The 17133-nt window shown below is 35.9% G+C and overlaps 1 protein-coding gene across 3 annotated transcripts in view; it reads left to right on the forward strand.

Moving 5' to 3' along the window:
• The first annotated feature begins 35 nt into the window (after window positions 1-35).
• LOC105283053 overlaps window positions 36-17133 on the forward strand; it is a 396978-nt gene continuing 379880 nt past the window's right edge. The window contains exons 1-2 of one of the 3 annotated variants that reach the window (XM_026974447.1): window positions 36-746; window positions 837-919. In XM_026974447.1, the coding sequence (XP_026830248.1) occupies window positions 584-746; window positions 837-919 (246 nt within the window). In that variant the 5' untranslated portion in view covers window positions 36-583. Of the gene's footprint in view, window positions 920-17133 lie in introns of all 3 variants that reach the window. The other 2 variants (XM_026974448.1, XM_026974446.1) reach the window with 2 other exon arrangements.

Below are 17133 nucleotides of genomic sequence, written 5' to 3' on the forward strand. Positions count from 1 at the left end.
GAGATATGTATCTTGTTACCTGATTGACTGCTAATATTCAATGTAATATTCAACCAACTAAATGCGGAAGCTTTACATGGTATAGTCAGATATGATATAGTCGCTTATTACGTTGCATCATCAATTGTATCTTAACTACTTCCTTGTACAACCCATTATTATACTTAGGCGTAATATACTAGTACACAAAGGTGTGATTATGCAGTATATAAGAGAGATATCTGTTTTATTCATAAATTCCTTTCCAGAATAAGCTTTAATATACGCTACGTACGCATAGCAAAATTGAAATGCATTTGATTTCCAAGTAATCGGAAGTTAACATAACTCAACTTGTGACATTATCATAAGACATCATAAAATTTGTAAAGGAAGCATCTTTACAAAACTTTATTTGTGGCTTATTTTTTAAATAATACGTGCTAAGATTCTAATAGTTTTGCTTTTATATCAAGCAAACACAAAATATTCTCAGACATTAAAAAAACCAATATAGAAAATACACACATATATATACACAACTAAAATTAATCATAGAATAGAGATAAAGCTTAGAGATAAAGTTTTGAGAAATAGAATTTCCATGGCGACATACATACAATATATGTATAACAATCATATCAGGACAGCATCGAAAATTACACCAATCAGAGCCATATTTTTCATGAAGATTAGTGTGGCATTGATGTGTGCCTGGCCACCACCATTAAAAACAAAGCAATTTATCGTTATTTTGTTTAAAGCTTGTTGGTATATGTGTTACTTAAGCTGTATTTTACTGTTACTCCCATTGCTAAACTCAATTTATCAAGATCGTAATGATCCCATAATTTTAGCAAAATCAGTTTGTCTTTCATGCGCCGTTCTTCAAGTTACAATCAAGATGATGGTTTTTCGTTTCCGGTATACTGACTTTCAAGTACGTATATTAAATATCTTAATTCTTATCTTAATCCTAATATATCTATTGTTATGAAAAGACTTTAATACATTTGTATTTTCGAAAGAAATTGATATATTGTAGTATGTGTATTATATTTATAACATGAAACAAATAATAATTATAAGGTATGCAAAAGTTAGTTTTAGTCATTTTTGCAATATAATTTAGGCATCAAATTATTTATCCTTGCTTTTTTTGAGTTTTTGCCATCTCTCTGGTAAATTTCGAATTTCTTTGCAAAAAAGTTTTTTGATATATCAACTTCATCTCGAAAGTTAAGTATCCAATTAAAAAGTACATCAATTGGAATAAGTCGTAATTCGAAGACACCAAGTTGAATGAAGAGGCCACATGCGGAAAAACTTTCCAGCTCAGGTCCAAAATGTTGAATACAAAAAGCATATACAGGGTGTCCCAGACCTACCGTACCACCGGTTAATGGTAGATTCCTGAGGTGATTCTGAGACGAATGTTCCTCTTGCAAAATGTCGAGGGTGGCGTAGTTTCGGCGCTACGAAGTGTTGTAGTTATCCTATCCTTGTGTAGAATTTTCCCGCGTTCAGTGACGGTGGGTCGAAGGGGTCCTACGCATCGCGCACACTTCAATTTGAACAGGCGCGAAAAATTAAGATCAAATTGAAGTGTGTGCGATGCGCGGGACCCCTTCGACCCACCGTCACTGAACGCGGGAAAATTCTACACAAGGATAGGATAACTACAACCCTTCGTAGCGCCGAAACTACGCCACCCTCGACATTTTGCAAAAGGAACATTCGTCTCAGAATCACCTCAGGAATCTACCATTAACCGGTGGTACGGTAGGTCTGGGACACCTTGTATAATTTGCTGAATACAAAAGCATATATAATTTTTTTAATTTTCATTGTTTTATCACTATTGTTTTTCGAAATTTATTGTTAAGTCATAATATATGACTTTTTATTCTTTGATGCCAACTCTTTGAAAACGTAAAACAGCGAAAATGTATTTGAAATTTAAATAATACTAGAATAATACTAGAACACGCTGAAGAAAGACTAAAAGTTTTGTATACCCATAATATTTAAAATACGTTAAATATTGCCAAACACTTAGATTTCGCGGATGATCTTCACCTTAACACATGTTGTAAAGTATGATTTTGGATAACAAGATTTTTGCTGATTTATGGTTTAATAACAATTTCTTAACAAAAAAGTTTGAAAAATTACAAACAGATAACGTCAAAATTGAACATAATTTTCTGATATACAGGGTGTCCGGTAACTCACGACTCCACGCTCGTGAGTGGATAAAGCGGACTGAGTGGAAAAGTCCTATACCATTTTGCAACCTTCACAATAGTTAACGAGTTATTAATTATTAAAAATCGCTGTATTAGTCCGGCCTACCGCCGAATGCAAGTGCGCGGCGAGATGCGACCGCCTAGAGATCGAGTGCCTAGTGATCACAGTGGCAATGGCTAGGCATGCCATTTGTAATAAACAACTCCACGCGCCTAGCAACTAGAGGCAAACTATTGTGTGATTAAAAATGTTTTTTTTATTTATTTATGTCGTACAAAGTTACATTATTCAATAGCGCTGAGTTCCCGACATATCAAGTTGATGTTGTGTTGAGTTCACTTGAGTTCGAAATAAGTATTTCCAAAAGTTATAGTGGGCTCTTCATTTTGTGAAAAGGACGGAGCTGTAGGTGCAACAATGTAGGTGCGTGGCGACATCGATGTTTCACTGTGCGTTGAGACGAAGGATGCAGGGGAAACAGACGATAGACGATACGCTTGCTCACCAATTGCAACTTGCGCTTGCAGAACTGCCTGACTTACTTGTAGTTTAACTTTAGCCTGTTCGATAGGAGGAAGTGTCTTCGTAGTTTTTGCCAAACTCAAGAAAAATATATCCGTCTCATCTAAATCATGGCTTGATAACTTTCTTTCATCATGTCTGATTTGTCTCATTGCTAAATTTTCTTTCATAATTTTTATCATATCGGTAACAGAGTTATCTTTCCCCTCTCGCTTTCTTTTCTTACTACTGATTGGACTGTTTATATCTGTTTCGTTTTGAATGTTGGAAGATTCATTTTTATCCTGTTTCTGTTGAGAAGGATTTTCGTTCGACAAAAGTCATCATTAGACATATTCGTGTCTTCAATTGAATTGTAAAGCCCGATGTCCACGATGCTAGAAATCGGTTCGAGATCTCGGTCCGAGAAATATGTAGCCAATCAACTTGCACTTTTACGGAAAAGCCGCAAGTTGATTGGCTACATATTTCTCGGACCGAGAACTCGGACCGATTTCTAGCATCGTGGACACCGGGCTTAACGTATGTTTTTACTTGTTTCTGGATTATCAACAGCTTCTCCGAGCGATTCATTCTGAACTTCTTCCGTCAAAAGATTGCTTCGAGTATCTCTATTATCCAATGAAGGTAAAAAAAAAAGACATTTCTTCCTCGTATTTCCAAGGAGGCATTTTTTTCGCTCCATCTCCACTTTTCTTATTTCGTCGTCGGTTCAGGGCATTCGTAAAACACCTCCGTAATTTTTCCCACGTGTCTTTCGCAGTTTCAGTTGCAAAAATCAATTAATTGATTTTTTAAAGTAATTTACGAACAAGTTCTTATAACAGTTATTGCATTTTCAGGTTTCTCGCGATTGGAAACTCTTTTAAAAGCCTAGGATTCAGTTATCGTTTGGGATTCAGCACAGTAGGAGAGATAGTTAAAAGTGTTTGTGACGCAATATGGAAAAGATTAGCTCCTATTTTTATGCCAGAGCCCACTGAAAACATTTGGAAAGTTTCGGCAGAAAAATTTAGGGATCTTTGGCAGTTTCCAAACTGTGTAGCAGCAATTGATGGCAAATATATCGCTCTTCAGTGCCCAATTGGAGGGGGATCAAAATATTTTAATTATAAAGGTTTTCATTCAGAAGTTCTCCTCGCACTAATTGATACTGAATACAGATTTATTGCTATAGATGTAAGCGCATATGGTAAAAACAGTGATAGCAATGTATTTTCAACATCTGTAATTGGGAAGAAACTAGAAGACAAAACACTGAATATTCCACGAGACACACCTTTGGTTGAAAATTATACTCCGATGCCATATGTAATCGTTGGAGACGAGGCTTTTTCCCTTAAAACATATTTACTTCGACCATACAGTAGACATCACCTCGCAGGAGACGAAGAAAAAAAAAAAATTATCGATTATCACGGGCTCGAAGGGTTGTTGAGAATGCATTTGGCATTTTTGCTTCACAGTGGAGAATCTTTCGTCGACCTCTGGAGGTACAACCATAAATTGCTGATAAGATAGTATTGGCTGCTTGTTGTCTACACAATATGCTTTGTAAAAAACGTAAACCTCCCGATGAAATTGAGCAACTACGTCCGAGAAATTCTGCTATGCGAAATTTGCAACAACTTAGAAGAAATGCTCCACGAGAAGCAACAGATGTTCGAGATTATTTTAAAAATTATTTTTATTCATCTATTGGTTCAGTACCATGGCAACTGCCTATGATCCGACGAGGACAACACGCAAAATGAAAATCATATCGAAGCTAATAATCTGTGTTAACCTAACTAACCTATTATTTATTACTAACTGGCGCTTGTTCCTCGCGCGCTTCGCGCGCTCGGTATATTTGGACAATATAAAGCATAAAGAACGTATTTTTTTACGACGTGCACAGTTTTAGAAGTTGCAAGACGATTGCACATAGCCTATGTTACACAGGAAGATCTAAGCTATCCACCAGTGAAAGATTTTTTCAAATCGGTTTAGTAGTTTCTGAGATTACCCCGAACAATGGAACAAACTTTACCTCTTTATATATTAGTATAGATATAGATATAGATATAGATTAAGCAAATAGCAAAACAAATGAAAGCATTGAAGCTTATAGATAAATAAATAAAATAAAAATTACAAACACTTACGCTTAATTTTCAACTCCTTTCCAATCTCCTCCCATGCATTAGTTCTCATTTCATGATCTCTATAATCTGATGACTTGATGTTATAAAGAAAACCTCGACTCCGAACTTTTTCTATTAGCATTTCTTCCATAGTGAACGACTGTTGACTATACTTTCAAACACGACTTGTACACTTACGTCGGCTCACGGTACTGACGACTCAGAACTGACGCAGCAGAAACTATGAGAACGCGTGAGGACGTGAGGAGACTGGTACCGCACTGATCTCACGTGATTTCGAGTGATGTGCGTGACGTGCCTCTAGTGTGAATGCGCGCCATTCTCTTCAATGAAAATACGCAACTCACATTTTAGATCCTCACATGAGCTCACATGAGCTCACATGACATGACGGCAGTCTGTTCTCGGCTTAAGGGACACGTCCACCCTGTAAAAGTGTTTTTGTGGAAATCAATAGGAGCGGAGAAATTAGGAGCGAAAATTAAAAAAATTCCGGTAATTATTTTTATTAGGCCATCTCGCTGATGACCTTGACTTTGATATATATTATAGAGATCATCTTCCCGAGTAACCTTCGAAAGGTTTTAGCCGGCGATCATCGTTTATTAAGAAGTTATTAACAAAAGAAATTTAAGAAATTTAAGTTTGTATGCGTTTTCAACTGTCCACGCAAAGTTTGCGAAAAGTTTGCGGGTTGGGTTAGGATAGATTTTTGTGGGATGGGGTGCCGGGGAAGGAACTCCGTCCTCATTTTCTATAAAATCATTTGTACAATTCCACATGGGTTTTTGACTTTCTGCGTTAAGCAAGGTCCAACCCATACACCCCGTGCTTACAGTATGAAACGAAGTCTATAGTTATACAATTCTACATGAACTTTTGACTTTTTACATTAAGCAAGATCTATTCCAAACACCCCGTGCTTACACTATGAAACGAAGTCTATAGTTGTACAATTCCATATGGGTTTTTGACTGTCTACGTTAAGCAAATGAATCTATTTCCGGTTAGGTCAATAACTTTTGTTAAGAACTTTTTAATAAAAAATGCCCGCCGAGTAAAACCTTCTGAAGGTGTCTCGGGAGAATGCCCTCTATAATATATGTCAAGGTCATGGTCATCGGCGAGATTCCCTATTAAAAATGATTACTGATTTTTTAACTTTTCTCGCGCTAATTTCTCCGCTCCTATTGATTTCCGCAAAAAACCCTTTATAGGGTGGACGTGTCCCTTAATAACCTACAATTGCTGCAAATCTCATCAAATTTGGAGGTGGGGGCTATTCGGAAGTCTATCAGGAAAATTCCTACGGAAATTAAAGCTGGATTAGATTCAGTATATGGGGATGCTGCTCCTTCATTTACGACCGTGAAAATCTGGGTTGCTGAGTTCAAGCGTGGCAAAACGAGCATTTTCGATGAGGAACGCTCTGGATGACCAAAAACCGCAATAACGGATGAAATGATCGAGTATGATCACCAAATCGTGATGGACAATAGTCGATTAACTTTAAGAGAGATAACGGAGCCTGCTGGTATCTTATACGGGCGCACAACATTTTACATGAGGAATTAGATATGAGAAAGCTGAGTGCGCGTTGGGTGCCGCGTTTGCTCACTGTTGATCAAAAACGACATCGATTGGACATTTCACGATTGTGTCTTGATTGTGTTTCAAGCGCGATGAAAAGAATTTTTTACGGCATTTTATTTAAAAAAATGGCTATTTGGGAAAAAAGTTTCGTCGAATTCTGAAGTTAAGTGTCATTAATGACTATTTTTCGGTTTTAGACAAAGTTATTATACTGAGGGACAGGTCTAGAAAAACGCTGAACCAAGTGTATTGAGTTGAAGGGACAGACTTTGTTGAGAAATAAATTTCATTTAGTTCAAAAAAATGTTTTTTTCTTAGTCGGGTCGGAAACTTTTCAATCTACCCTCGTATATGCTATATCACGCACTTAATTTTGAACTTACTGTAGTAACTACTTTATTATTTAACAGATGATAGAATGCAGGATTTAATTTAAAAGATTCAACAAAGTTTATTTAAAATATAATAGTAGAAAATATAAAATCTATAGATACATTCAATAGTCGACAATGTATGTAAACATGGACTCTAAGTCACGTCTTAACGCAGCGGACGTACATACAAGGCTCTCTGTCTTTAAGCTTTTTGTCTCGCTGGCTGTTATTTGTGATTTTCGAATAGAATTGGTTAACATTTCGTGACAAACAGTATCGGCGAATAAAAGAACACGATCCCAGCGCAAATAACATGCCCTTGGCTGCGTTCCGATATTCACTGCTAGTACTAAAAATCTATAGTTTATGTCACGTACACTATAGCCCTTATTTATCAGATAGTCAGTTCACAGAAAATCGATTTTGTCTGTCCTAGAATTTTATAAACTTCGTGTTCCTAGATTACTATGCTTGAATACATGTGATAATCTATATATCAAAGAAACAATAAAAATAAATGTAGAAGTAGAAGGAAAAAGGGTCCTTGACACAAAGCAATTGTATGCTTTATGTCCAGAAAATTATAAGAAAATTATTTAAAAAGTATATATAATTTAACAGTTACTCGTATATAAATAACTTATAATTAAGTTCGATTATACTATATGTTATGCAAAAGAATACTTCCGCTTTCCTATTTATATATGTATATATTATTGTTGTAAATACATATATTAATATTTTATACAGGGTGTCCCAGAGCAAGTGCGACAGCCGTTAATGAGAGAATTAATCGAACTGTCAAAGCTATCACATGAAGCTATCACATGTCAGCTGAGTGACATTACTTATAGATTACAGATTTCTGTTTCACGCACATCATAAGATATTATTTTTGTCTTTTCTAAAATAAGTAAGTTGATCTAATAAGTGTACAAAATGTAGAAGCAGAACTTTTTATTATAAATATACATTTTTAAGATTATTATGCATGATATGCGTGATACAGAATCTGTAATCTATAAGCAACGTCACTCGGCTGACATGTGATAGCTTCATGTGATAGCTTTGACAGTTCGATGCACGTTGCTTTTTAATGACAGATTAAAGTTTTAAGATCTTATTATGAAATGTTTGAATGTTGGAATGAATGAATAGAATGTTCAATACATTCATTATCGGCGTATAAATGAATGAAAAAAGTATCAAAAATTGATATTGTAATATCGCATATGATCCAGACTTAGGGCACGTAGAGCCTGTCACTACCGTGCAATGTACCGTGCCTGAGCGCGCGAATTTTAGACGATACGATTAGTCAACTTTAAACGCTTCTCATTTAAAAACTATTGTAGTCTCAATATTTTGGTATTAGAAAATTCGTCTCCAAATACTCTCAAGAATCTCTCATTAACGGCTGTCGCACTTGCTCTGGGACACCCTGTATATATTAATTTCTTACAAAGAGCGATTTTCAAACTTTTTTGTTAATAATTATTTAATAAACCATGGTTTCTAAAAAGCTAAAATTGTTTGATAGTTATTCAGTGTTATAATCTCTACAATATATATCAAAGTTAAAGTCATCTGCGACACAGTATAAGTAAGAACCATGGTCTTACATACAAGTCTGGAAACGATAGTAGTGGGGGTAAGCTTGCTTAATGCATATGTTTTTACTTCGATTTCGGCCGCAAGGTGTGCGATGATCGAGGGATGTCATGTAGTGAGACAAAAATAGAATATTTTCGCACTACAATTAGTTTAAGTTATTTGTTTGAAATAAGTATTTTAAATCATTTTTCATTCGAATACTCCCATCCCTGCTAAACTTTATTATCAAAAAATACCACCACCAATTTTAAGTATACGTACACGGTTGAGGTTACATTTCTCAACAGCAGCGACACATAATGACAATAGCTTGAGTGAAAAACTGTTTCACTAAAGGTACCTTCTCACCACTGAAATTCGACTTCGTTTCCAGACCTGTATATAAGACCGTGGTAAGAACAGTAGTTACACTCTGTGTCAACCATGTTATTGATTGTGCGTAACTATAGCAACCTACGACGCACACTCATAACCTCTTCTGTTTATGTAATAATTTATATAATACTAGAAGAAACTTATATTAAGGTTTAATTACCGTAACTTTTACCGTAAATTAAGGTTTGAATTTGTCAATTCGTTATGTAGAACTGCAATACACGTGTACGGTTAAGGGCCTTCGACCAAACTCCGGATAAAGTAATTGGTGATTAACTTTCAGTGTTACCAACAGCATTTCTGCTATTTTTTTGAAGATATTCATATTCATAATTATCAAATAAGATATTAATAATTCCATCCATATTGTTCAACACTTGTTTGACAGTTTTTAATTTAGGATATAGAAAACAAGAGATCTTTCTCTCTCTTTCTAATACTAAATGTTTTATTTGTGATGTTGGCAACTCTGTTATCTGAAATAATCAACGATTAACTTAACCGGAGTTTGGTCGAAGTGGTCCTTCTGAGATTATGGACTGTTTCCAGTTACGGACACAGTAATACACTGTGCAACATAGGTACGTTCCGATATTCATCGTCAGCATGAAAATCCACAGCTTATGCCAGCGTATACTATAGACTTTCAGCACTGACGCAAATATCGAAAGGCACCTGTGTCACACAGTGTATCCGTAGCTGGAAACAGCCCTATGTCAGTATTAGCAAACGACAATCGCCATGTTGTTAGTTGTGCATTCATTTATCAAGTGACATGGTAGCAACGTCAAGTGCATAAAAAAATACATGCAACAAGGTCCAAGCGATCCGAGCGATGAGAGTCATTACATAAACATCGAGCGCTACCAAGTAGCGCCGTAGAGTTGGCAGACGAAGTAAATATTTTCTAATTATTCTTTTTTATATAATTTGGGAATCATTTGGGGAAGTTTAGGAAAATCATTTAAACATTTGGGTAATAATATTTTTTTTAAGCTGAGAAGAAATTAATTAATCGATCATAACTGGCAAGCATTAGACAGATGGTCGGTCAAGATAAACGAATAGCTAGACTAGATGGTCAGTCTTTTTAATAAATAGAAGAATCATTTTCTCTCTAACACGAGTATTCTGCGCGCCAACATGATTTGTCAGTCTTAAAAACGCAGTAATTGCTGGCAGGCAACCTCACTTATTGATAAACTTCATCCCGAACATTAACCATTTAATTTGCGATTGTGAAAAAATACCACCCCAGCCAGGGATCGAACCTGGAGCCTCCTGTACCAATTCGATCACCAGGGCTAACGGTGATAATAACGTGATAAACCTTTTTCACGTCGATTTATCTATCACGTTAGCCCTGGTGTCGAATTGGTACAGGAGGCTCCAGGTTCGATCCCTGGCTGGGTGGTATTTTTTCACAATCGCAAATTAAATGGTTAATGTTCAGGATGAATTTATCAATAAGTGAGGTTGCCTGTCAGCAATTACTGCGTTTTTAAGACTGACAAATCATGTTGGCGCGCAGAATACTCGTGTTAGAGAGAAAATGATTCTTCTATTTATTAAAAAGACTGACCATCTAGTCTAGCTATTCGTTTATCTTGACCGACCATCTGTCTAATGCTTGCCAGTTATGATCGATTAATTAATTTCTTCTCAGCTTAAAAAAAATATTATTACCCAAATGTTTAAATGATTTTCCTAAACTTCCCCAAATGATTCCCAAATTATATAAAAAAGAATAATTAGAAAATATTTACTTCGTCTGCCAACTCTACGGCGCTACTTGGTAGCGCTCGATGTTTATGTAATGACTCTCATCGCTCGGATCGCTTGGACCTTGTTGCATGTATTTTTTTATGCACTTGACGTTGCTACCATGTCACTTGATAAATGAATGCACAACTAACAACATGGCGATTGTCGTTTGCTAATACTGACATAGGGCTGTTTCCAGCTACGGATACACTGTGTGACACAGGTGCCTTTCGATATTTGCGTCAGTGCTGAAAGTCTATAGTATACGCTGGCATAAGCTGTGGATTTTCATGCTGACGATGAATATCGGAACGTACCTATGTTGCACAGTGTATTACTGTGTCCGTAACTGGAAACAGTCCATAATCTCAGAAGGACCACTTCGACCAAACTCCGGTTAAGTTAATCGTTGATTATTTCAGATAACAGAGTTGCCAACATCACAAATAAAACATTTAGTATTAGAAAGAGAGAGAAAGATCTCTTGTTTTCTATATCCTAAATTAAAAACTGTCAAACAAGTGTTGAACAATATGGATGGAATTATTAATATCTTATTTGATAATTATGAATGAATATCTTCAAAAAAATAGCAGAAATGCTGTTGTAACACTGAAAGTTAATTACTTTATCCGGAGTTTGGTCGAAGGCCCTTAACCGTACACGTGTATTGCAGTTCTACATAACGAATTGACAAATTCAAACCTTAATTTACGGTAAAAGTTACGGTAATTAAACCTTAATATAAGTTTCTTCTAGTATATATAAATTATTACATAAACAGAAGAGGTTATGAGTGTGCGTCGTAGGTTGCTATAGTTACGCACAATCAATAACATGGTTGACACAGAGTGTAACTACTGTTCTTACCACGGTCTTATATACAGGTCTGGAAACGAAGTCGAATTTCAGTGGTGAGAAGGTACCTTTAGTGAAACAGTTTTTCACTCAAGCTATTGTCATTATGTGTCGCTGCTGTTGAGAAATGTAACCTCAACCGTGTACGTATACTTAAAATTGGTGGTGGTATTTTTTGATAATAAAGTTTAGCAGGGATGGGAGTATTCGAATGAAAAATGATTTAAAATACTTATTTCAAACAAATAACTTAAACTAATTGTAGTGCGAAAATATTCTATTTTTGTCTCACTACATGACATCCCTCGATCATCGCACACCTTGCGGCCGAAATCGAAGTAAAAACATATGCATTAAGCAAGCTTACCCCCACTACTATCGTTTCCAGACTTGTATGTAAGACCATGGTTCTTACTTATACTGTGTCGCAGATGACTTTAACTTTGATATATATTGTAGAGATTATAACACTGAATAACTATCAAACAATTTTAGCTTTTTAGAAACCATGGTTTATTAAATAATTATTAACAAAAAAGTTTGAAAATCGCTCTTTGTAAGAAATTAATATATACAGGGTGTCCCAGAACAAGTGCGACAGCCGTTAATGAGAGATTCTTGAGAGTATTTGGAGACGAATTTTCTAATACCAAAATGTTGAGACTACAATAGTTTTTAAATGAGAAGCGTTTAAAGTTGACTAATCGTATCATCTAAAATTCGCGCGCTCGGGCACGGTACATTGCACGTAGTGACAGGCTCTAAGTACCCTAAGTTTGGATCATATGCGATAGTACAATATCAATTTTTGATACTTTTTTTCATTCATTTATACGCCGATAATGAATGTATTGAACATTCTATTCATTCATTCCAACATTCAAACATTTCATAATAAGATCTTAAAACTTTAATCTGTTAGTAAAAAGCAACGTGCATCGAACTGTCAAAGCTATCACATGAAGCTATCACATGTCAGCCGAGTGACGTTGCTTATAGATTACAGATTCTGTATCACGCATATCATGCATAATAATCTTAAAAATGTATATTTATAATAAAAAGTTCTGCTTCTACATTTTGTACACTTATTAAATCAACTTACTTATTTTAGAAAAGACAAAAATAATATCTTATGATGTGCGTGAAACAGAAATCTGTAATCTATAAGTAATGTCACTCAGCTGACATGTGATAGCTTCATGTGATAGCTTTGACAGTTCGATTAATTCTCTCATTAACGGCTGTCGCACTTGCTCTGGGACACCCTGTATAAAATATTAATATATGTATTTACAACAATAATATATACATATATAAATAGGAAAGCGGAAGTATTCTTTTGCATAACATATAGTATAATCGAACTTAATTATAAGTTATTTATATACGAGTAACTGTTAAATTATATATACTTTTTAAATAATTTTCTTATAATTTTCTGGACATAAAGCATACAATTGCTTTGTGTCAAGGACCCTTTTTCCTTCTACTTCTACATTTATTTTTATTGTTTCTTTGATATATAGATTATCACATGTATTCAAGCATAGTAATCTAGGAACACGAAGTTTATAAAATTCTAGGACAGACAAAATCGATTTTCTGTGAACTGACTATCTGATAAATAAGGGCTATAGTGTACGTGACATAAACTATAGATTTTTAGTACTAGCAGTGAATATCGGAACGCAGCCAAGGGCATGTTATTTGCGCTGGGATCGTGTTCTTTTATTCGCCGATACTGTTTGTCACGAAATGTTAACCAATTCTATTCGAAAATCACAAATAACAGCCAGCGAGACAAAAAGCTTAAAGACAGAGAGCCTTGTATGTACGTCCGCTGCGTTAAGACGTGACTTAGAGTCCATGTTTACATACATTGTCGACTATTGAATGTATCTATAGATTTTATATTTTCTACTATTATATTTTAAATAAACTTTGTTGAATCTTTTAAATTAAATCCTGCATTCTATCATCTGTTAAATAATAAAGTAGTTACTACAGTAAGTTCAAAATTAAGTGCGTGATATAGCATATACGAGGGTAGATTGAAAAGTTTCCGACCGACTAAGAAAAAAACATTTTTTTTGAACTAAATGAAATTTATTTCTCAACAAAGTCTGTCCCTTCAACTCAATACACTTGGTTCAGCGTTTTTCTAGACCTGTCCCTCAGTATAATAACTTTTGTCTAAAACCGAAAAATAGTCATTAATGACACTTAACTTCAGAATTCGACGAAACTTTTTCCCAAATAGCCATTTTTTTAAATAAAATGCCGTAAAAATTCTTTTCATCGCGCTTGAAACACAATCAAGACACAATCGTGAAATGTCCAATCGATGTCGTTTTTGATCAACAGTGAGCAAACGCGGCACCCAACGCGCACTCAGCTTTCTCATATCTAATTCCTCATGTAAAATGTTGTGCGCCCGTATAAGATACCAGCAGGCTCCGTTATCTCTCTTAAAGTTAATCGACTATTGTCCATCACGATTTGGTGATCATACTCGATCATTTCATCCGTTATTGCGGTTTTTGGTCATCCAGAGCGTTCCTCATCGAAAATGCTCGTTTTGCCACGCTTGAACTCAGCAACCCAGATTTTCACGGTCGTAAATGAAGGAGCAGCATCCCCATATACTGAATCTAATCCAGCTTTAATTTCCGTAGGAATTTTCCTGATAGACTTCCGAATAGCCCCCACCTCCAAATTTGATGAGATTTGCAGCAATTGTAGGTTATTAAGGACACGTCCACCCTATAAAGGGTTTTTTGCGGAAATCAATAGGAGCGGAGAAATTAGCGCGAGAAAAGTTAAAAAATCAGTAATCATTTTTAATAGGGAATCTCGCCGATGACCATGACCTTGACATATATATAGAGGGCATTGTATTTACTCAGATGCACGGACAACTATCTTGCAGAAGACCTGCTTCTATATCAAGAATGTGAATCTTTTGCTCAACAAAAATTAAAGGCCAAAGAGGTCTTTTTAGTGGCACCTAGATTCGATCTCCGCAGCCGCGTAGTTATACTACATTTTCTGTCGAACCTGATTATTTTTTCATACACAACATGACATGAATGATATTTAGTATATATTAATTCTTGTATTAATTTGTCTCCTCTCTTCTCTATATATCTTTCATCATAAAAGGAAAAATCTACATAATACATTTAAATTTGGTTATTATATCAAACTCTCATGTAAAAGTTACACCTAGGTCTTAGAGCCAATAATGGTATCTAGTCCTATAATATTACTATAAATAATTATATCGTCTGTACGAAATCTCTCTCTATAGCTAAGCGCAATTATGCATAAGGATGGTTTTGATATCCAGTCTAATCATGTTCACACCCGCCTTTGCATAAGACATATGCCAAGTAGCCAGACGAAACAGACAAGTCCTTTGTCGAAATCCCGTTTCTATTGAACCGAACAGAAGAGTCGAAGGACAAAAAATAGTCTCCCTGGGATTAGATTACGATCTAATCGACAGCATCGTCATAGAATTTTTAGCTAATTCTATCTTGTGTAGGTCAGAGAAGAAAACTTGACACACAACAATGATACAGCAATCTTTCCTTTTGTACAGAAATGCAAAGATCATATCGACCCTTTGCATATCCACGCTCCTCCGCGTCACAGAGCATACGGCGTGCTGAAGGTCAGCTCTCCCAGAAAAGACCTGCGAATAACACCACCGCCTACGACCGACCTCACTACCGCACCTTACGGCTAAGACTTCTATTAGACCAATTTAAGAGCACAGCGCCAGGTCTGCTTCCGAACACCTTCAACCACCCGTATTAACCATTCATAACCACAATTCGGATCCCTTTAGCGCTCAACGAAAAAGCATAACAATAATCTAATAGTTGTCAATATCAGTCCACCGGATTTCTAGTAGTTCACTTAATATTGTTACAAGGATATAGTGCTCTGTGGATTCGTGACGTTACTTTTATAGTTTTTTATGAAGTATCAATATCATTGATTGTATCTCATTGCGCGACTCAGCTACTGAACCAACGTTGTTTCTCTGAATACATCTATAACTGGCAAAGCAAATTGTTCTACCTCTCTTATGGGTTTGATGCGGATCTTTTTAAATTAATGGGATTGAAATACGCATTCTAGTACAGAGAAGGGAGATACGCTCATTTCAGTATCTTGTGATTATCTCATGAAATTCTCCAACTTTCACAAATACCTAGTGGTCTCTGAAAATTAACGAACTCACTTATCTATGATAGATTACGAGATCGCTACAATGACGAATGAAATTTTCTTCTCACAATCTCTCTAATAGGTTATTTGTTGAGAGTTCTTTTAATATGCATGGAACAAGTACCTATCACTGTTTTTCGAACAAGCCATGAAGGATCATAAAGAATCCTTCCTGTTTCATTCATCTAAAATTGAATCTGTATTCAATCTAGGGGGTTAGCAATTATAATTCTGCCGTTTGTTTTTAACTTGAAATATTTAATTTTCATACAATGTTACATTCGTAATCAATCACAGATATTCGACCATGACTTTCGACTACTTATTGACTACATCTTATAAGATAATATCGATAGATCTGGATCCCTGTCGAAAAACAGAAGACTATCTTTTAGCAGTCCAAATCTCGACCCCAACGTTTTCCGATTTCTCGATTTGGCGAAAATGCGTGTATCCAAGCGATGATTGCACTGAGCGGAACAATGAATTTCGGAATGGAGCAAGATCACGAAATCCGCTGGAGTGCGGGGAGAACTTTAGCTCCTTCCCAGGTCGTCCTCAGTGTTTCCTTTAACATTACTCTGCAAATACTGCGGTCATAGCTTGTATGTTGAGTCACCTTTCCGTCTTCTTACTGCTATTGAGAACGAGCCATTTTTGCATCAATCCGTCGTGCAATCGCTCGTTCGGCGTTGAGTAAAATGTGCAATTAACCGCTTCTTCACTGAATTCAAGCAAGTATTACTACACTATGCTATCCATATCCACACCAAATGCTAGGCATTCAATTTTCTTTCCCGTGAAATATTGGCCGCCTTTTTGTTTATTGGGTGTGTCCCCGATTGTTTTTTTCTGGGAGAGTGGGGGACCCGAAACAGAGCATTTATGCTGAACCTTCGTTAGAACTCGTTTTTTATTTATGGTGGTGTCTCTCTTCTCTGCCTGCTTCTCTTCTTTTCTTACAAGATTATAACCCATGATTGTCTCCGTTCGAATTTCGTAGTAACCACTTTCGTCCCAGTACTAAAATACGCCACAAAGTCCTTCTATGTTTAGAAGCAAGGGAAATCAAATGTTTCAAGCAATTCAACTTTGAGCTTTCTCATAATTGATAGGACCACATTTTTCCTTCCTTTGAGATTATTCTTACAGAGATCAGATAGACGTCTCTCACGTTGAATTTGTCGCACTCAGGCTTCTTGTACATTCTCTTGAGGAGTCTGTGCCGGATTTCATCGAGATAATTCCTGCAGTTCTCGTCGGCAAATATTTACTTTCGAGAGTATCACTGACTGCGTTTCTTGTATGAACGTTTCAATGATTCACCCTTTTCTCGACAACGTTGCATCATGTTTCTACACGTACTTTCCAAAGTGCAGTAGCTTCGCATAAGATGTCCGAAGCAAACTCTAGAT

Source organism: Ooceraea biroi, chromosome 12 (assembly GCF_003672135.1).
Source record: "Ooceraea biroi isolate clonal line C1 chromosome 12, Obir_v5.4, whole genome shotgun sequence".
NCBI lineage: Eukaryota > Metazoa > Arthropoda > Insecta > Hymenoptera > Formicidae > Ooceraea > Ooceraea biroi.